This window comes from Bombus vosnesenskii, unplaced genomic scaffold, assembly GCF_011952255.1.
Source record: "Bombus vosnesenskii isolate JDL3184/JDL3185 unplaced genomic scaffold, Bvos_JDL3184-5_v1.1 scf7180000016263, whole genome shotgun sequence".
Taxonomy (NCBI): domain Eukaryota; kingdom Metazoa; phylum Arthropoda; class Insecta; order Hymenoptera; family Apidae; genus Bombus; species Bombus vosnesenskii.
Window position 1 is genome coordinate 1,899,925 of NW_022884332.1, and position 22,929 is coordinate 1,922,853.

Consider the following 22,929-nt stretch of genomic DNA (forward strand, 5'->3'; position numbering starts at 1 on the left):
GTCGTCGTTGCCTCGTTGTCATTTCCTACGTGCCTTTTCTGCATAACGCTTTTATTTGAATAAACGTAATCGTTCGATATGTGAAACGATGCGACTGCTGCAACGACACGGCCGTATAAATCATTCTGAGTACCTTTTAATTCAATTAACTTCGACAGTTTTACGATAGTAGATACACATTCTACGACGATCGACGTAGTAAGGAAGAGAGGAGAGAAGTTAGAGATAGGCTCGAAGGAGGAAAGTAATCGTTGGCGCGAGATCACTTTGCCTGGCGATTTTGCAAATTTGATATTTCCATCTTTTGTTAGAAACTCCTGTCGAACAACGAAGAATCTTAAGCTTCGACGAGCACTTATATCTAATTGGATAGAAGAAAACTTTTGAAGGAGGAAACAATTAACACGAATAGGACGTCGTTTTCCAAACAGGGCTACTTCGTACGTTAAAATCCTTTTAACGACAGGAAACGTCGTGCATTAGAACTCCTACTGTAGTTACCTAAGTCACTCAAGTTATAGATCCAATCGATAAATTCCCTTAGGACGTTCGTATAATCCAGTATCGTTTGTAGATTCCATCTTTTACATGAATATTATAAAAAGTACACTTATTACATTTTATGCTACGTACTCTAAAATATACACGAAGGATTTTCTATAAAATTTTGTCTGACGCCGTTTCGACTCTTAAGAGGGAAGCCAGGAAAGCAATTTTTATACAATTTTCAAGATAATTCTCTCTTAAAACCACGGACGTGTTAATTTTCCAACGGAGGTGTATGTGTACACGCTCCGAAAAAATACATTCGATTTAGCCTGCCTACGCTGTGACTTCTACGAACGACGACCAAGAAACCGAACTTCCCACAATCTTCGAGGAATATAATTCATCCTCGATACCACGAACGTATTAAACGTTATTACTTATCGACAGAGGTAGATATATGGTCCATTAAAAATACCTTTCCGACTGCCGTAAGAAGCTATAAAATCAAATTCGATGTTCACGAGTGGGCGGCGTGTTCGATAAGCAAATAAAAGGCGAACGATCGAGAAGCGAGATATAACGGTGTCAAAAGGAGCCCGATCGAGGGCCGCCGGTTTGTAATAACGGAATTCCCTCGAAACGAAGACTCTCGGACCGATCCATCCAGCGGATAATCGTAACCGGAGGTGGCGCCCGATTGGTAGCACGCACCCTCGTTCCTCGAGAATGCGTTACACCGCGTGCACGCAACGCGATGCAATATATGTACGCATAATAGGCAGAGTGCAACGCGGTGTAGCGTAGAATAATCGGGGTTACGCGTTGAATGCTAACACGAACGAGGAACGTGCGCTCGACGATTGCACGCTTGGCGCCACCGTGGACGCGATTCAAGAAAACGACGCACGCGACCGTCAAATTGTGCTGTAATCACATTCGATTGCATCCAATCGTATCTCTGCCGCTCTTTCCTTCTTCTTTCCTTTTCCTCCTTCTTTTTTCTCCCCTTCTTACGACGAGAGGAATTACTCGTGAGTTTTTCTTCGCTTCCAAATGACTCTATCCTTTTTTACGCGCGTTTCTTTCGCGCGTTTAATCGTAGGAATTAAAGTTACAAGAGTTAAAGCAAGTGGCTGCGACGAAGAAAAAAAGAAAGAAGTAAATTCTGGCCTCTTGAGAATTGTGTCGCGATGAAACTTAACGTTGAACGGTGATTAACGTGTTTGTCGTCGATTGAATTTTTATTTTCTCTGCTTCATGCCATCGTGTAGCCTGTATTATATATTAATTTAAAAAAAGAAAAAAGAAGTTTATTTATGAAATCGAACGTCTTTGTTATGGTACAAATAATAGACGTTGTAAGAAACGTCGAAACTTTTTCTTCAACTGTTTCAAATACTTGTCATTTACGAGAAATCACTGGTCTACGATACCGTGTACACCCACTATGCTCTTTAAATCGATCGCCATAGAAGATTTCTTTCACAATTGGAATTTTTCCCTTGCGTCATCCGTATTTGTTTACTATATCGCAAAGTCAAGCGACCACGTGTACTCTTCCCTTCGATTTCTTCTCCGATCCGTTCCTCTTCAATCGAATTCCATTTCTCAAAGGATGGAGTAACTTTATTTAAATTTAATCAATTAATATTTCCTTCTATGTTTTAATATAGTTTTCGTATAACGTGTGTATAGGTCGTTCGGACGAACTAATACATATGTATAACGGCGATGACATAACACGATTAGTAATTATCTACGCTAGTTAAGCGGCGCCGTAGTGACCTGTTGTCTCATGTACATGCGGTTCTCTTGCTTCTATATCGTCGAAACGTATATTATTGTGATATATGGTGCGATAAAAGAGAAAAATAATCCGAGACTTCAAAAACTTAGAATTCATATAAAAAAAAAAAATAAATAAATATTTAGTCGATATAGATTCCAAAATCAAAGGATTTTATTTATGACGTACGATATAAATAAATTTTTTCACCACACGCTAAATGTATTCTAAATTTATTTTGAAGGCACTGATGTACTTCTTAATGAATTAATTATCGATTGAATTTCGTGTACGGATAGTACACGATAGATAGAGAAGGAAAGAACAGAAGGTAAATTTCTATTCTCCCTTTCTACGACCATAGAAATACTTCCATCTTCCTTGTAATATAGGAAAACGAGAATGATAAACGAATGGGACATTCTTTGAAGAAAAGAGGAAGGAACAGTTGGAAATATTGATGAATCTGCAATCGAAAATTTTCATAATACACCTGTCTCGTACTTTGAAATGGAAGTCAATCATCAAATATTCCTTGCAGACGTTAGAACAAACTTGTGCGTTCCCTGTAACTGGCATTGTATTTAATCTATATCGATTAAATAATCGTTCGCTTTTCCTCGTAAAATGCTGAAAATCTTTGAAATTTTTGATCGATCAAATTTTGTATCACTCTGTGTAATAGAAACGCGATGGTTTCTCAAGTGTGCTAACAGTAACAAACGCACATGTTCGTTCGATAGGTTGCATAAGTCTTTATAAAAAGCGCATAACTTCTCCGAACAATTTTTCTGAATCGTACGCTCGCTTATGGCAAGGATAAAGACACGTTCCGAGGCACGCAAGTATTATAAGTACGTAAACCTAATGACGGGTTCTCGAAGAAGGTGCAGCTCTTTTTTTTCTGTAGAACAGACAACGAACGAAACACAATGATTTGTCAGTGCCTTTGATTATAAGGATCGCTGAGATAGTTGGCTGAAAATGGTGATTAAAAGATGGAACGTTTACGCGTAGCCACCTTACACGTTGTATTTTACGCTTTGATCTAACATCAAAGTTGCTTTTGTTTATTGACGTGGTTCTATTTTATGTGGTGCATTTAGTTCAGGGCAAGCTGATTTATTTGAATATCATCTAGTTTTAGAATGTTACGTTTCCTTTTGATAGATATCGTGTTAATAGTATCTATTTGACAAGACGATAATGATTATTAGATTGTCAAATATTTTGGCAAATTTTGTATCGACGATACTTGGTAAAACGACGACAGTTATTATTAAATTGTTTCTTAATTTTGCATTTTAATATTTCCTAATTTTAGAACGTTACCTTGAACTTTTGGCAAATATCGTATTAACGGTACTCGGTAAGATAATAATAATTACTCAATTATTAAATATTATAGTATTATGCTACAGGTATAACGAGTATCGTGTGCTAGTAATATTTATTGAGAAGTTAACGATATTCACGAATTTTCAGGAATGTCACTGTTAAATTCGATATTTAAGGGAAAGACAACGAGATAGGATATTCAGGTTTCTGGGTAAATGTTTCGAGTTTTAATGGAGTTTCGCGTTGCCAAAGAAGATGACAAATTTGAGGCAACGCGATAACCAAAGCATTACCATAAAGCGAAGATGTGCGAATCGTTGAAATCCTCGCGAAGGATACACGCCAGTAAATGATCCTTTAACATTCAGACGGTGTTCCTGGCCGACTGGAAGCGATAATCGACTTCGAATATTTAAGCAATCACGAGAACCTGGACTCCTGCGTTACGTCAAGAACGTGCGCAAGTATTCGGATAACTATATGCGTAAGTACTTGAATACGAATTGATAATCAACGCTATTATTGTTGTTAGAAGATGTTGATTCCCACTTTCTCCTTATCTATCGGTTGAATAGAAAATAGCTGACAAGTTGCTTATAGAATCTTTAATAATGCGTTACTTTTCAATTCCAAAATTTTCTTTTCATCTCGATGAACCTTACACGTTATTTTCGATTGTCCAATTTGGATTTTGATAAAAATAGTGATCTTTTACCGATCATGGGAATCGTTACTTTGTTATTACGCTTGAGAAGATGCTTAGCTATTCTTAAAAAATAAACTTTTATAACGTGTTAAGTGTATTTCTATTAGCAACGATACAACTACGACACGCAATATACAACGACAATAGATGATTTCGAGTGGATTTAACGAAATATAATCTTCGTAGAAGCAGCCCGTGGCAGGTAATGCAGGAAAAATGGATCAACATCCAAAATTCTGTCTTCTTTCACAGCTATTTATAAAAATATTACATTATCGTACTTATGTAAGTCGGTGTTTTGACGAAGAAAATGTCCTATTAGCAATTGTAATATATACACCGTTAAAATATTCAAAGTGCAAATGTTTTCAAGGAACGGGTTTCGTAAATTTCTCCCGTAATTATGCCAACTCGAGAAATAATAGCATCTACTTATAAAATTTATAAAACAATGAGATATGTCGGTAGAGAGCCTTATCGTTATCTAACTTGTACAGAAACGAACGAGCCAGTAAAAGTCAACGTTTCAAGGAACGAACGTGGAGAATCCCAGTCACGGAATCCATTAGCAGGAAAATAATGTTAGAAACGGCGTTCGCTGTTGAAATTCTACGGTAGCGATCTCGTGCAATTGCATTCTTACGTCTAATTTGTTTATCGATAAATTAACGAGCCATTATCCGTCGTAAAGTAGATTCGTCCACGATTTACGAGAAAATTAATTAGTCAGCTCGCGTTTAATTGTTGCCAATAGCACGATTTCGTCTCGTTGTCGAGCGCATTTCGAGCACGTAACGTTAAAAAGATCGAGAAGGCGGGAAGAAAAAGAAATGAGGAAAATCGATAGCATAATTTAGTGCGCGCGGACGAAACGGGTTTTTCGGCGCGTAATCGCGCGAGCCAAAGCGTTTCCTTTCCGGCAGAAAATGAATCTCAACGAGAACGCTTGGAAAATTCGTGCTCCGACGATCTCATCGACGTTCAACGAAAACGATGTTAAAACGATTCGCGACTTTACTTCGAATGATAACCGTCGAGTTGTTCGTTATTTATCAGCGGACGAGATTTTATAGCGGGGATGAAAGAGGGATAAAATAAAATAAATGTAGATGTAAATATACGAAGTTCCTACGAGAGTCGATTTTTTCTTGATTTTCTGATTTTCACGTTACTCAGTGAAAGCAACGTTGCGAAAAGAAAGATTTTGATATGAAATGGTCGAGAAAGGGAAACGATAAATCCACGGTGTTTTATGAGAAACAAATAATATTTGTTTAGTTATTACGTTAGTTTAAATTCATGACTATTAATCTGTGTTTAACCAATGTCATTCGTATGTTTTCAATATTTCATCGGATGAAAAGAAGTTAATCTTTTAGACTCTAATCTAGTTTAGCATAGAAGTTATTTTGTCCTATGTACTTAAATCGTCTTTGATGCGTTAAGACTACGACTAACGAAACGATCAAAATTTCTGCTATTAGATTTTTCATTAGACTTTTCATTAGATTCGCTTTCGTTTAATTTGTTTGCTAGAGACACGCGAGCCCTCTTGACGATATTAATATTTACTTCTACGTGTCGAGACACAAAACACGATTACGTATGAGTTTATTTACCAATCTACCGATCTATTTGTTACTGATTTATTTATTTCCATCGTATTGCTTCAATTCCTTTGAACTACGTAGAGTATATCTAGCTGCGTGTCAGGGATCGGAGGTTCCACTGTCAAAACGATAAACGAATTTTAAATTGATACGATCAATAAGCTTTAAACGTATCCAATGAGTTCATCAAACGAATTAGATATAACCAGTTTAAATTATTATGCACAAACGTACGCTCCATATGAGATACGAGGACTAACGCGTTAAGGGTTTCAACAATCAGTCGATTACTATAGATACAGGCCATAGTGACATCCCGTGACTAATTAGAATTCACGGAAAGAGAACAGGTCATGTGTATTCAGCGCTAGACGACACGTAAATGCAAATTTCTACAAACAAGAGTCGACCAGCGTGATTACTTGTTGCACCTGTCTGTCGCTGGTCGCCTACGTTCAAGTGTATGTAAAGTTCTATACGTTTCGTGCTTGATAGCGATCACGTGGACAGCGGTGTATCGAGTAAATTCAAATCGATCCTGTTCCAGAGTGGCCGGTTTATCAGCGAAAAGCGAAAAATTCCCGTAGAACATTCATCACGCTGTGTTTGACCATTTCTATTAATATCGAGCCGCCGTGGTAATATGTATCGAATTATGTGTAGGTTTATTAGGTCGTTGAGAAATTGGTCGCAGAGAAATTGTAGGAATTAGAGGCATGTTTTCATGGAATTAGTAGTTTATTACGTAACATATGCAACGTTTCTTTTAGTAGTCTATTTGGTAGTAATTCTTTGATCTTTTCAGACAAATAATTGACATTTTCAAACTCTTACGAATCTTCCAAGTCACGAAGTTTCCAGCTTCTGAACTTCCAAACTTTTACATCTTCGATGATTCAAATCGTCGAAAAATTTGTAGATTTCAAATTTCTCATTTTTCCAATTTTCAAACTTTCAAACTTCCGATCGTCCAAACTTCCTCATTGCACTGATAATCGCTCCGTTGCAAAGACATGATCTTCTTTTCAAACGAGGCAACGTGCTCGCGAGAAGTATGAAAATGAGAATAAATGAGGGGGGACGTAGAGGAATAATATTCGTAAAAAGAAATGGAATTTTTAAGTATCGTTCAGAACGACGTTAAAGATATTTATGACACGTATCTATATGGAGGTTGATTCGGAGAATAAATGCGCGGCTGAATTATTCCTCGTTGTTAGATGCCAAGATTTCAAGGTCACGTTCATTTCCTTTTTAATATAATCGTGAATTTTTATTGACCACGAACTGTGCATCCATAATTGGTATTTTCATCGAGATACTACATGATACATCGTACATTCGACATTTACCCCATGTCCATCGAACAACAACAAATACTTTTCAACCATGAAAAAAGACAAGAAATGGCAAATGATTGAAACGAGTGTTTCTATATCTTTGAAAGTTTCGCATCGTGGTTCGATGGAAAGAAAGCAATAAAATAAAAGCCAATGATATACTTACCAAAATAAACTGTACATTTAATTTATAAGAATTATCCAGAAACTGATGGTTAACTGTAGAAAATTAGTAAAACATATTCTCACTGAAAAGAGAAACGGATTAAAAAATTGCCTGTAGGCTCGAATTTCTCCACAGCTACGCGACTAAATCGTACGACTCGTATCTGCAGCTCTCTACGAACTCCGTATCGCAGCGTATAAGCGAAACATAGCGCACGATCCGCTAAATCACCAGGCGATTCGGTCAAATTCGATAAACGTTCTCCTTAATTGCATCTAATCCAAAAAGCAGAGCGATCGTCGAAGGCAGAAAGACCGATAAAAATGAATAATGATTCGCGAACAAGAAGGAGGCACCGTTTCCATCTATCGAGCGTGGAAGGATGGTTATTAATTAGGCGAACGTGAGACTCTCTTTTTGAATTCTTAGCGGACAGGAACGAGTTGTGTTTAACGGGACGAGTGTTAATTAGTGACGAACGTCTCGACGACGAGGCGTCGTCGTCATTGACACGCGCGCCAATTATCGGACTACATTTTCCGCGGTAGTTACCATTAATTGTAGCTTCGTGAGCGAATGTCACGAACGATATAACGACTCGTCAAGAATGTGTCATCTTTCTTTTTGCCTCTTTAGCTCGGATAGGATTTGCTACCAATTTCGTCTGGAGAATTATTACAGGCGCCAAGGAAGTGTGTCAGAGAAAAAGGAGAAGTAGAAAAAGAAATAACAGGACCGACGATCTGCTGGAGTAGGAAGAAGAATATTCTCTGTCGCGAGAGAGGATAAAAATCGTACGAAGAAATTTATACCCGTAGAAACTCGTAAGCGTGTAGTAATATCGTGGTTCAAAAGTATGCGGATTTGCTTGTCTTTAACAGGATGTAATTTAATTACTAAATTACGGATGAAGAGATATGCAATGATTCATCTGGCACTTTGTGTTATATGTACGTATAATGGCTACAAAAAGTACTGACACGTACCCTCCTTTCCCAATGAAGCGTTTTTTTTCTATTAAATTACGCGTTCTATTTTTATTGTATCGAATTTTTCCGGACGCGCGAAAGTGCTATTAAATGATACGAAATTTGGTATATTTATACAGGGTGGTTGGTAACTGGTGGTACAAGCGGAAAGGGGGTGATTCTACGCGAAAAAAGAAGTCGAAAATATAGGATACAAATTTTTCGTTCGAGGCTTTGTTTTCGAGAAAATCGACTTTGAATTTTCGCTCGGTACGCGTGCACTTTATCGCGTCTCGTTATAACGGATCTCACTGTAGATCGTTGTCTCGATAGAAAAATTTAAAAAAAGAAATGTTTATTCTATATTTTCGACTTCTTTTTTCGCGTAGAATCATTCCTTTTCCACTTGTATCGCCAGTTACCAACCACCCTGTATACTTCAAATATTTAAGATATTTATTAATTAATACGTGCGTCGACGCTTTTTGCGCCTCCTATGTATGTTTAATTTTCTAAATTCTGAATCAAAGAAAAAAGATCTTCTACGATCCGAAATCCATGAACAGAAAAATGATTAAATCATTTCAAGCAGTGACGCGTCTAATATCGGTACATTGCATCGATTTTTGTGCACTTACGGAAAGTTTAAAGGTGCGAAACGCACCGAGTGCACATAATACGCGAAGCTGTATAAAATATTCAAACTAAGATACGAAACATACGTCTGCTCAAGTTCTTCTTTTTCATTCGGTTGCTGCGTATATAAAAATATGAATATGCATAGACACGCGCAAATTATCAATAACTTAAACGTATAGTTCGTCAACTCCAAAAATAGATAATAACTACTTCTACTCGTTAGTTTCGCACAAATTCATATAGCGTTACGACATAAATTCAGCAAAAGTGCTCGACCAGTTAGGACCGATAGTACGTGCGAATAAGCAGAAAGAGAAGAAAATGGAAGAGAAGAAAAAAGGAAGTGTTCCAGTAGATTGGCGCCATGCGGCACCGAATTGCCCCCGTAGTTGACACGACGAGAAAATTGATTATAGAGTAGAGACGGCGGCACGGCAGATCGATTTGAGTCACGATAAAACTCGATATTATAGCAACCGATCAACGATCAAGGTCCTGGGCCGGCACGCTTGATACACCGATCGTAAAATTACTATGAGTTTAATTGCTTTTCGAATACCTCGTTACCGACTCGGTAATTGCTATTTAGATCGGGTGCGATTGGAATCCGCCGCGGAAAAGGTTAACCTTATTCGCGTTCTTGCAGGAAACTCGTTAAAAATCCCATTGGTAATGATACGATATGAATGTGGATCGAGAGGAGGCGAAAAACAGCCGAGTCAACGATGAAATATCGCTTTTGTGCAGTAGCGAAACAGCTGAGTAACGACCGTTGATAGAACTGCTGTGAACGTGGCTTAAAGCTTTGAGGACCGTATGCTCCGACGCAGCATATAGCCTGAATTCCCGCGTATTTTTGGAGCGATCGAAGAGATTCAAAGATTTGATGATTTTCTGTATATTTTGCTACATTTCGCTATAGTTCGGCTCGTCTATTGATATTTTACTCTTCTTCGATATACTTCGCTGTTCTGGCGAAGGAAGGAAAATTAGAAGGAAAATTTAACTTTCCAATTTCGATTAAAGTTTGCCTCATTAATTATATTTACTCTTCGATGAACTTTATTTTACTATACTTTGAAATAAAATTCCATTTTCAAGCTTGAACTTAACGTCGGTATATCGTATCTGTATATGGAACACTGCTATAATGTATTTATATTATATCGAGCGATAAAATTTTGTTATCGATTTTATTAATTTTGGATCAAACACACGACCCAAACGACATATGTCTAAAGGATACAGTTGGCTCGAAAATAACCGAAAGAACGTTTTTATTACCGAATTATGTGCATTAATTATCTCCCTCTTTTCGTACCATTTTTAGAGTGCTCTTCCACGGACTATTTATTATTTCTGCTTCTTTGATATAGCTTTTATCAGACACGTTCTTTGCTTATCACGATGCACTTTAACTTATCGAATCAATGGAATAAATCAGTGTGTGTCTCTTCGACGATTTTAATAAAGAATTAAATCGATCACAATATTAGATGGTCTCGAAGGTTTCTCCCGCTTTATCAATAAATAACAGATGCACGATATTTTGTGTTTTATATCGTGTTATCCAGTTAGTGCATAATAGATTCAATTTTTTCACAACTCGTGGGATTCGCTAGCAAAATATTTACTAATATAGCCAACATAAATATCACGTTCCAGGTGCATTTTTGTGTCATTCGTTGAATTGAATCTTTTACCACGAAGAGAATTTTTCAACGAAAGGAACAAATAATAATCATAAATAATAATAAATAAAGGAGAGTATGGAGAACGCGGCAGAACATCACACAAAAACGCACCTAAGAACAATATTCGCCAGCAAAGCTCGAAAGTTTTGAAAACGTGGCATTACATTGTTCCTGAAGAGATGACAAGGAAGATAACAGACCAGAATCGATCGCACGTAATTCAATAAGACGTACTTCAATAAATAATAACAAATAACAGCAATATATTTTCTCTCCTAGATATTAAAGTTGTTTTCGATGCTCATAAACCGCGATAGTCAAGCTTCGACATTCCGCAGCTCTTCACCTACTTGTTCCATCGAAATTTCATTGGAACTTTGCAAAACTGAATTTTCTCGTATTACGAGAAGACCAACGTTAATCGGCTTGGATAATCGGTCAGACGAGGAACGTTCGAGAGAGGCTAATAGCCGAAACGACGAGGAGTTGGCCGGCTAACGATGCAGAAGGTGAAACGATGCACAAAAGGCAGAAAGGGGAATATCTGCCAACACCTGAGCATTCGGGGGAAGCTTTGCGTGTCGCAATGCACACGAGAAGGTGCACATGTGTGTTCCTGGTACGGCGAGAGGAGAGGAGAGAAAGAGGTAAAGAGGAGAGGACCTCGTAAGATATTGGCTCTCCCCAAACAGGTTTCTTAGACACATTCTTTCGCGGCTTGATGCTCGCCATTCGTGCAACCAGCTTCTTATTAATTATTGCTCGTCTTCGGATGGATTAAGACACGAAATTCAAGACGTCTTCTTCGTGGCGCTGAAAAAATCCTATTAAGTATTGTATTTCGAACAAGACGCGATTCATCAGCTGCTTATCGAAGACACACGTGTCCCGTCAATTTCTCTCTTTCTCGAAACGATACGCTTTTAGCTTTCGTTTCTGCTTACTCGGTGCACGAGTAACACGTGCAAAATACTTTCAGAAATTTTGTCTAATAGCGCACCTGTGTAATTATGCGATAAAAACGTTTATCCGCTCTACTGTTTTCTTCTGTTTGCCATACTGTTGTAGCTAATGTTAGTTAAAATTCTATAGAAAATATTACGTGTATATGGGTGTATTATATCTCGTAACTATAAAACCATACAAGAACTTTCGATCTTGAAATGTTAATGTTACAATGTTAATGTTAATTTGAAATCGAGTCATTTATTCTTTTCTACCCCCAGAAGGGATACATCGTAATAATAACTTTTACAAGTTTAACTGCGATTTTATCCTGCTATATATCTTATCTCTTGCATCTCTAGCAATTCCAAGAATCGTCTTCTTTTATTTACCATTTGCCTTTGTAAACGATACCAATCGAAATCTTCTTAAATACTTTTTGAATACGCTTTTTAAATGCGAGAACAATTAATCGCAAAGCGAAAGATCTATTCGTTTAATGATTTTCGCATACTACTGTACCTCGACAAACCCTTTTGCGCACGTACATATTACACGTGTCTATGTAACGGTTATTTGTAAAATGAACACGTCGATGGGAAGCATGCAAATCGAAATATCGTCGTGGGATTCGTTGTGCAAAGATCAAACATCTTGAAACACTTGGCGCTGAAGAGCCATAATATTTGCAATAGTCTCATCTAAGGAAATAAAGGGTACGATTTTCGATGAAAATCGAACAAGACTGGATGAGATACGATCGCCATCTAATGCGTACTTGGAAGCAAGCTGTTTCTTTCTTCCAGGTACAAGCAGAGCTAAACGTTGCACGTGTGCACCTTTGGACGAGTTCGAGCCTGACCGTCTGGATCGGTTGGACCGTACGGATCGTTTTATCTCTTCTCGCCGGCTATGAGAAAGTTGAGATTACACGGAAATAAGGCTCGTGGTTGTCGCCTCACGGTGAGAAGAATTCGTCTCCAGCGATTTGCATACGTTCAATGTTAACGAACGAAATTCCTGACTAGGTACGAGCATGAGAAGAAAGAAACAACCGTGTGGAACGTGTTCAGTTCGTGTTATACTGACATCGTTTGTTCGCTACGTTATGGACGAAGGTACTCGAAGATGCTTATAGCTTTGAATCGTCAACTAGATTATTTTTTTTTTAAGTGAACCGCACGATCGCTCGAGAGTAGTTTGAGGAAACTCGATGTTGCTACGTTGAGGTCATACGGTGGTGGCAATGCTGTTGAAATTAATAATATTGGTAGCGTTATCGATGACGATATCGTTATATTTAATTCTAGAAAAATAATGCTTAGGATCAGTGGATATTGATACCTTGCGTTTTAAAATATTTTTGCGATTCTTCTGGTATGGTACTGTACCTTTGGTAAATAGGAGAAATGAAATCAAAATCAGACTCCTTCGACATCTTATTAAGGACTCGCGTTACATCTTATCGAGCTGATAATAACTGAAATGATAAGTTGTATTCGCGTTTTGTAAAACTGACTCTAACTCTAGTGTTATGTGTCTTTTTACAAAAATATAAAGAACACTGTTGACCTTGTCAATAATTAATAAATTAATTAATTAATAATTCTTCTAGGTACTTTAAGTTTGAAATATTTGATACCCATAAAAGAACACATCGTCCTCTTGCTTTACCTATCGACCCATTCTCTGCTTTATAAGTGGGAAAAATTATGTCGCAGAGAAAATTCTCCCCTAATTACCAAAAGTATAATTTGTATTAAAACTTCCCTTATATCGAGAATGTTCCTTTACTCTGAATATCGTTTCCTTCGTCTCTATTATGTTACATCGATTATTACGTTGATGCAACAATATCGACTCGTCATTTTCTATACCGAAAACTAATTTATATTGAAAGTACTCCTTTCTTTGAATATCGTTTTTCGGATCTATAATCGATACTACGCTATACACAAAAAGCTTGTACTAGAAAAAAGAGATTTTATAAGTGGGAAAAAGATGTGAGAAATTCCAGGGCCAACGAGACGTTAAAATCCGAAGCGTAAAAATTCGCGATCCCCGGCGAAAAGAATGCGAAGATCGGAAGGACGCGCGATCGAGAGATTAACGCGTGGAATTTCCGAATGAATGGCATTTTATTGCACGCGAGTGAAATTTGCGTGCCACAAATATTGCTGATCGATGATACGCGCAAGTACGTGTGTCCTTTTTTGCGAAGGTCGATCGGAAAGGCGAAATGCGCTCGAAAAAAGCAACACGGCCGATATGTGTTTGTCTGCGTGACGGGATCGTGTAAAATCGAAACTGAGAGAGGCGAGAAAAAAGCGAAAAAAAGAAATGTTGTTCGGATGCCAAGTGTGCCCACGTATGAATTCCTTTCGATGGCAAATCTCTGCCTACGTAAGTGGTCTCGACAGGGGGCATGAAAAGAAATTTAACAGATTCTTCGGATGCGCCTTTTTCGCCAGAGAGTCGATCCTGTTTTCGAGCTCGTTTCGCCTTTTCCATCCAACTTGCTTACAACAAGTTACAATCTCTTATCGATTTTCATTAGCTTCGTAGCAATTTCATATTTTTATGAACGCGACGATGAACTCGAAATAGAGAACGGTTTCGTTTATTAAATACTACAACGGCTATTCTACGTTGTGCTTTCAAATATCCCATAAATACAGAAACATTCGAGGTCTAATTATCGTTTTCCTTGATTTAAGGAAACAGATTACCTAATAGCTTTCGCTATTAAGTTGAAATTTAGATCGCATCGGAGATTAGAAAATCCATTAGTCGAACTAATTTGCTAACGACAGAGTTCTATCTTCGCTGACAAGAATTACTCTTCTCTTTACTTTCCTTTACTTTCTTCCTAATAATCGCCAAAACCGTTCGATGCTATACACTATACGCTACTCGAATAGTTCGAATTAGAACGTAATACCTAAACGTAATACCTGAATAGGTAAAAATTATCGTTAGAAATTTCTATCGGCCAAAGCTGGAAACGATTAAATTGCAAAATGCATTGCCACGCGAAAAGAGAATATAACGGATCAGCGAATGCGAGAATCGTTTCTCGCGAAGAGGATAAGCGTTTTCCCGATATATCGAGAGACCGGCGGCCGAGGAGCAGCCGAAGGAAAACAGAGCAACAGAATCATCAAGCATAAATCTACTATCCACCGACGTAATATTCGCGATTTATTAACATCGTTAATTCGCTATGCCAGCAAAGATTTTCGGGTCAGAAAATACGCGTGTAACGCTCTTAATTCTAGAACATGTTCCTGGAAGCTGTTCGTGATTTTATCGGCGTTGTCGCGAAGGAGCGTTATTTCGTCGCGTTTACGCGTTCCATTTAACCGTCCAGAGTATATAATTGAAAGCGAGTATCGTTATCCCGACGTGGAAATGAAAAATCGTGCTATCTGCAACGAAGCTTGTCCCTCGTAACCACTTCTTTACGATTTGTGCACGAGGAAAACGTGGCAGTTTACAAACAAACGGTAAAATACGAAGAAAGAGCAATGTTGTTGGACACACACGGCTACTTTTATCGTAATTAATTCGATAAGGAGGAAACGAATGACCGCGACATAAATAAATGCAATTTTCTCTTTGGCGTCTGTCATCGTGGATCGGCCATGTGCCTCTATCGCGGAAATTGATTAGACGCCGTGGTTTCTATTCTGGGGGAATACTGGTGATATTCCGAGATATTTGGCATTGTATCAGGTCAGTTGAAACGTCTACACCTTTTCGATTGTACGTTCCGTTCGATCCTATACTATCTGAAACTTCGCTCGTGGATTTTTCATAAAACGCAGGTGGTTGAAATATATGTACATTTCAATTTGAAATTTAATTTACATTTCAATCTGAAATTCTATTTGCGTTTCAAGCCGTGTCTCTGGAATCTGATTCACGCTTCGAATCTGAAAATTTAATCTAGGAGAAAAGACGGCGAAGAAATCGATCGCTGATAACGATAATTGCATTCTTTACGAGGGTCGAATAAAACATCTCCTACGGGGACAATTTTCCACGGTTTCTGACATTTCATTTTAGATATTTCTAAAGCTGTTTGATACAAAGAACGTTGGATACTCGAAAACAGATCGTAGTTACACGGGAATATTTAGATGAAACGTTCAGATAAAACATGAAAAATTTAACAACGACGAAGCAAACGAATCGCCGAAAGGCGGCTATAAGCGACGATAAATATTACGTTGAAACTTAATTATAAGAAGAAAAACTTTCCGATGAACCTAGTTGTGACTCTCGTACAATGCCATAAATAGATTATAGGCGTTTATACGCTTAAAGCTGCAAAAATATACAGAATCAAGCATCTAGTATGCAGAAATATGTACATACAAAATATCCAGTGTGAAGTCTTCGTTATAATATCTAACGCTTGGAAGAAAATTTCTGTTTAACTTCCGACTACGCTTTAGTTGTACGCTCAAAAATGTGAATTTCAACGAACATTCACGGCATAGCCATAAGACCACCTACACGAATTTTTTTTTTAACCCCTTGTCTCGTAGTATCGAGACAGACTCATCAGACTGGTATGGATTATGGATCAAATAGAACGGAGTCAGACTTGTATCAAAGTTCAATTTTAACTCTGGCTTTACTTCCATATTATAAGACCGTAGATTACTGAATACAAATCGTGTATAATATTTCAACGTTTTGCCTCGGACATAGCGTCAAAGCAGTCGCTAGTTAACGCAGATGTATATAGTCGCGGAAAAGATGAGAAGGCGAGGGGTTAAGAAGAGACTTGCTTCTCACTATCGAATATTACAAAGTGTTGCAATAGCGTTGCCTTGTGCGATCGTGGGCGTAGATTAAATTAACGATGAATCATATTTTTATGAAATACGAAAATTTCACCATAACACACGGCGATCGAACACGTCACGATGCGTTGATAAGAATCGCTACTATTTCACGGAAGAATCGTTCGTTTCGACATGTTTCTTGGAAGACCGAGAAAGAGGAAAAATGAGAAAGAGAACGAGTATAATGCAATAAAATTTCGTAACGAGAAATCAAAATTATCTTTCTACCCAGTGTAAAAGCAGTAAGTTATCGGGTGCTCCACATAATTAACTTAACAACGAGCATAGCGTTGAGTTTCTCGATTAATCATTAACGCAAAGAGGGAGCGAAACAGGGACAGAGAAAGAGGCACGATATCTCGCGTATTTATAATTATATTGAGAAGAAAAAAAAGAAGAAAGAAAAGTTACGCTGTCGGATCTCTAATCGAGACTCAGATATTACCGCTATGTACCTTTCTTCTTTGCCTGGTGCAAACAAAAGACTATTTGTATCGTACGGCGGGATACTTAAAAGGCCGTGAAACGATTGTACAACGCGCACGCCAAGTGCTAATAATTTTTCTGTCGCGCAACTATTATGAAAAACGTTTCTTTCGTTAGTCGAAACAGTTCTCCTCGTCCGTGCTTATCGTACTGGCGAACCGTGTCTAATTAACCAACAACCAGCTATTGTCGCATGAATACCTTTTAACTACACGACGAACTACTAGCTATTTAACCGGCTAACGCTTCTACTAGAGTATAGTTGCACCTGCACGCTGCACAGTTCATGGCAGATATTACCTGCGGTGATTACGAGATCACGTAAGTTGGATTGCAAAGAAACGTTTGACCCGGTTGTGCCTTCTGTAATCTCTTCTTTTTCTGATAATAGAAGTTACAGCTGACAAGTGACAAAAGAGTCTTGTTTCCTCCGAGTATGTCTCTATCGATTACAGCCGATCTTACAAGACAATAGATTAAGATAACGCTATTATTCGTGTATGTGAAATATACATATATCAACGACATTACTATTAATATCGATCAGATGTACGTTTATTAACGTACTGCTATTAATAAACGTTAAATATACAACATTGCTATCAGCGATATCTTACAAATCGTGTCATAAATCAAATCCTCTGACTTAAACGCTTCCCTAATTTCTTCAAACACTGTATACTAAAATGCATCAGCTCTGTCGAACATAAAATTCCACTGTATCGTACCATGAGACATACCTTTTTACCGCTGTTTCACAGAATCTTTGCCTTTCTCAACGAGAATTTCCAATTTTCAAGCATTTCACGCTATTCAGACCACCTTTGGCGAAACTCTAAAACTCTACCCTGTCAATCAATTTTCCATTTTCTAGGGAACATTCAAAACCTTCTCCAAATGAGACAACGTTCAATTACATACTCACCTTAGCCATAGTGATAGTGTTGGTGGCGGCATTGAGATGAACGAAGACGGACAGGAGGATGGCAGTTTGTATCATCGAGATCATCATCGTGTCCTCGGCTGGTGGTACGTCCTCGAGGGTCGAAGGACCGAAGCCACTGGGCCGACACGCACGTAACACGCACGCCACTCACACGCACTCACTGTTCCTAACACATGGCATCCTCCTTTTCATGATCCCTCTCTCTCTCTCTCTCTCTCTATCTCTCTATCTATCTATCTCCTTTTCCTCTCGTTTGCCGTTTATTTCTTCCTTCGAAATGCTTCCACGATTTCGGCTTCTCGTCACTTTCCTTCACGGTGATTACTTTCGACCCTCGAACTCCCTTTCAAAGAACCGCGACGGGGGTAAGTCGCATGTAAACGAAGACCTCGACGAAAGGAAGCAAATGTATGTCCAGCCGTGGCAACTGCCGCCGAGCAACTGGCACTTGCTCGCCTGCTGGAGCAGCCTGTCTCGGCCCGATGGCAGACTCCCCGTTGCAGTCCTGTGTGTTACGCTCCTCTTCGTCGCTATCGGAGAATTTCGATGGTTAAAAAAGTGACGAGGACTTCGTGCCCGAGCTTCGTTACTCGCTCGCTATTTCGAGGAATCGCAGGATCGCTTATATCCATCGTTATACAGTTTGCTTTAACCGATGATTATATCGTCTGAAATTGTACTCGGTTAAATTTCGGAAAGATAAACTCCGTTAAAGAGACGTATTATTCGAAGGATTATTTCAGCGAGATTTACGAACAACAAACAAGTCTAATGCTTTTATAACTTATCGTTTACGATGTGTGGTAGAGCGGTGTCGCTTTGATCGTTCAACTGTGACTTTTCGATCGCTTTCGATGAAATAATATAATTATGTAGAAAGTTTCGATAATATATGTTGAAAATTATGCGAAAAATTTTTTTATCGCAGGATATTTGCATACAAATTTTTATCTGCTGCTAAAATTTTTTTAACAAAAACTGATTGAACGAAACGATTAAATCTCCGATACCGCTTATTCGAAAAAATCATTTATGCAACATTTATTTTTATCTCGCTTCGTTATCGCGTCATAATCGCATCAGCAGCTTTTCATATCGGTACCTGATGTTCTTCTTGATGCTGTTGCTCCGTCTGATACAGATAACAGCAAAAATAAACTAATTTCATATGATATCTCGTTTACAATGTTACCAAAACATCCGATGTGCGCGTATAAGAGCGGCAAAAGTTGAAACTACCTATCTATCCATAGATTATCTGTTTAAAGAGAGTTTCGGTTCGCTTGGAAAAGCAATTTCCCTTGTCAGAGGAACGACCGTACCGTAACGCGATACATCTGACCACGTTGTGCGTTCTCGTCGATACGAATGAAGCAAATTCGGCGTTCATTTCGCTTTCTTCGATACATACTTCCAGGCATACGTGTAGTTCCGTGCGATCGAAGATTCATGAGCCATCGAGAATTCGAAACCGATTCAGAACTGGTTGTTTGGCCGATGGAATGTAGCTTTTAACAGCGACCGACCAGTTGGTAAAGGGATGTGAAAGGGTGCAGGAGGATCGTACGTTTAGAAATGGACGCACACCTGTGGCCATCCAGATTCCTCGTTAAATTTCAATCGGAGACCTGATTTATTCTTTTCGTGTCCGTAGTTCGCGCTTTCATCACCCTCCAACCGATTGTCCTCTGCAGTTCCGCAAAGAACATCTGGAATTAGAAAACAATGTTGCCGTAACCTTTCGACAGAATAATAGAACGTATTGTTCTTCTGTCCTGTTTTTGTCATCGGTAAATCACTGCGAATGTTTATGCAATTTTACGTCTTTATCGACATAACTAAACATGTAAAACCTGAATAGAAATTTACTTCATCTTCTAAATGTTACGGGAAGTACCTTGACTCTCCTTTGCATATTTTTGCATTTCTCTACGCTTTTGCGTTTTTTGAATTTTCCAAAAATGCACAAATATCCGCGCTATAGTTATCAGATCCCTGCTCGATGCAACTCGATACGTTCGAATTTTTCTTAACTGTGAGTACTTGGTATCGATTTCGATAAATTCTACAAATAGGAAAAAGATACCGATTAATTGTCAATTTAAGAGGAAATGCGATAGCGAATGAAGTATAAAATCGATAATTAGTTCTATTTGAAAATCCTAATTTCGAAATATCTATCGAAGAAGTTCTCCGATACAATTCGTTCGATAAATATTTAATGCCACGTACCCGATGACGATTCCGTTATGGAACCAACGAATACGTGGTTTATATAGTTATCATTTGTGATTTATAACGCAGAACGACGCGCAAATACCATATTTCACTTTACGCTCGTAGACACTGCATAAAGTTAGATATAAGGTAGGTCGTGAGATTAAGCTCCAAGTCAGATTTAAACCTGGCCGTACGTTTGTACGCCGGTCGTTCTATCAATAATTCCTAACGTTGTCGCGTGCAAGCAATATCTATCTTCGAGACACCTGCTCGAGACAAGAAAACACAATGATGGTTAATCGGCCAGAACGATCGAACTCTTCGATCGAACTCGTTCCACTGGTAGGCGTAGCGAGCGAGATAATAACGCGCTATTGCTCGGCTACCTACGTATCCGTGGGTGTAATTCACTCGTAGGGTTGGCTATTAACCACCTTTAAACAACTTTACTAGCTGCCTCGTACTCGATTTGTCTTCCTCTTCTTGACGAATAACTGACAAGAAAAATAATCCTCGTCGTTTCGTTCTTTGTTCTTAATTCTTATTAGAATCTCCTTTTAACTTCTTTCTATCGATCGTACACTGACAATTTATCTACTATGACGGTTATAACGATGTAAATACTAATTTGAAATAGAAATGATTGGAATAAATTATGATAATGAAGTAGAGTTTGTTATTAGGAAAGATCATAAATATTCATAGACAGAAGCGAGTTTAGTTTGAGACATCGGCAGAAGAAGAAAAAAAAAAGAGATGCAGTTAGTCACCGAGTCCGTGGATGCATTTAAAGTAGCTGTTGGTATTTGAATGCGCTCGGTCCAGCGGAGAAAGTGGCGAGGATCGTGAGTGCAATTATAGCGCCGTGTCTGAGGTAACCAGGGAGACAAAAGTCATTCTACATTTACAATCTGCTCTTCGGATATTGCTTGTCACTCGTAGTTCGAATAAATCACCCGGCATTTTTAGACACGACTGACTGTCAATTTCCAATATGAATAATCGAGGACAATAACTATAAATCTCTACGAGCCTCTCCGACTTAACTTTCTTTAACAAACGAAAACTTCTCGATAAGATCTGTGTACTCAGATTTAAAATATGCCGTTTACGATAAGACATTTCGATTAATATACAACGAATTCTTCTACGTGTAAATTTAACAACAATCCTAAAAATCTCAAAACTTAACATAATCCATATCGAAGAAAATGAAGAACGAAGCGTTCAACGAATGACGTTAATCTTGCACATTCGCGGGACTTTACGATCTCTGACGGGGGAGACGTTCGATTTAAAGCAATAGCCGGTTGTTAAAACAGTCCCAAGTGATTTCAGAGGCATTTTACTTTCCTCGGTGGAATTCCAATCGGTCGCGAATTCTAAAATCGGCGAAGTGATTGCGTCCCTGCTCTTCGTGCACGAAGGGACTTAACAGGCTGCTCGTTGGCCAAGCCGCCGTCGGCTGGACAGCAACTCACTCGTCGTCCACTCCGGCACACCTGTTCACTCAGGTATGCGATCTTCCCTCTCGCTTTTTCTCCCTCCCTTTTTCCCATCTTTCTTCCTCTCCCTCTTTCTTCTCGTTACTCGTCCCTTCTCCGCTGTCTCTTTTGTCTCTTTCTTGCTCCTCATCACGACAACAGACCAACGACGGTGGTTTACCGTTGTCTTGCTGATCCTGAACCCACCAAGAGCCGGTTCATTCGCAACGTGTAAACTTCTGCTAGTATAAGTCACCCTGCAATTTTCTGCTCCGTAATTATCTTCTTCTCCTTCGCTCTCTTTCCTTCTCTTTCTTTCCACGTACATGTGTATATGTCTTCGTGTCCGATCAATCCGTAATTGATTAGCCTTACCGGATTCTTTCGGTCACTTTCGACGAAATCGTATTTTTCTATCGTTAGAGAATTGAAGTGGCTGCTGTAGCAAGGAGGCAGCTCCATTTTCCAGTAATTCGAGTAAACCAACAGAAAATCCATTAAGATGCTGATCACTTTTGTCTCCTTATTGCTGCAAACCTTTTCTTAAATTTGATCTGAAAATCATGAAAGAATCATTACCAATATGTATCTCATCGAGGCATACAAAATTCCAAGACCGCACCAGGATTGTAGTTAATTATAAATATAGTTAGTTAGGATCTTAGTTATGATACATCGACTTCTATTTATTCGATGATATTAGTGTATCTCCTTATCCGTGTATCGTCAGCTGGAAAAAAATGCGTCTTTCTTGTGACATTTTCCCGTTCACGGTGACTTTACGGTACCTCCAAGTTTCCATTTATTACCTCGCTGCGAGAAGTCCACGGCTGGTCCATAGTCCTGTCAGTTTCAGATTGTTTCGGACCGATCGGAACAAGTGGTCGGTTCAGTCTATATGGGGGCTCTTCCCGAGAAGGGCTCTCGACCTGGTCGAGCAGAAGAACCAGACAATAGGACGCCAACATCCAAAGCCCCCCTGCACTTGCCTTTTTCGCCGTGTTACCGTCGTTTGTTATAGCGTTTCTATGCCTTGAAGAATAACGACAATAAAAAAGTCGTTCGTCGGCTTATAATTAGACTCTGTTAATTCTCCTTTCGTTTTTACATTATCTCGTATCCATGACAGTGTTGAGAAAATTATTACAGTGCACACTATCGCCAATAAGTGTTTCTACACGCTGCTACGATCCGAAGAAGTTGATATTTCTATTACATTTCCAAAATTACGATCGAAGAACGTGTTAATTCTATGT

At 38.6% G+C, this 22,929-nt stretch overlaps 1 protein-coding gene across 3 annotated transcripts in view; it reads right to left on the minus strand.

Moving 5' to 3' along the window:
* LOC117242078 (SPARC-related modular calcium-binding protein 1) overlaps nt 1-19,678 on the minus strand; it is a 34,826-nt gene extending 15,148 nt beyond the window's left edge. For all 3 annotated transcript variants that reach the window (XM_033508449.1, XM_033508448.1, XM_033508447.1), the window contains exons 1-2: nt 19,381-19,678; nt 17,949-18,499 (exon numbers count right to left, since the gene is read on the minus strand). In XM_033508449.1, coding sequence (XP_033364340.1) covers nt 17,949-18,035 — 87 coding nt within the window. In that variant the 5' untranslated portion in view covers nt 18,036-18,499; nt 19,381-19,678. The remainder of the gene's footprint in view (nt 1-17,948; nt 18,500-19,380) is intronic.
* Nucleotides 19,679-22,929: the final 3,251 nt, after the last annotated feature.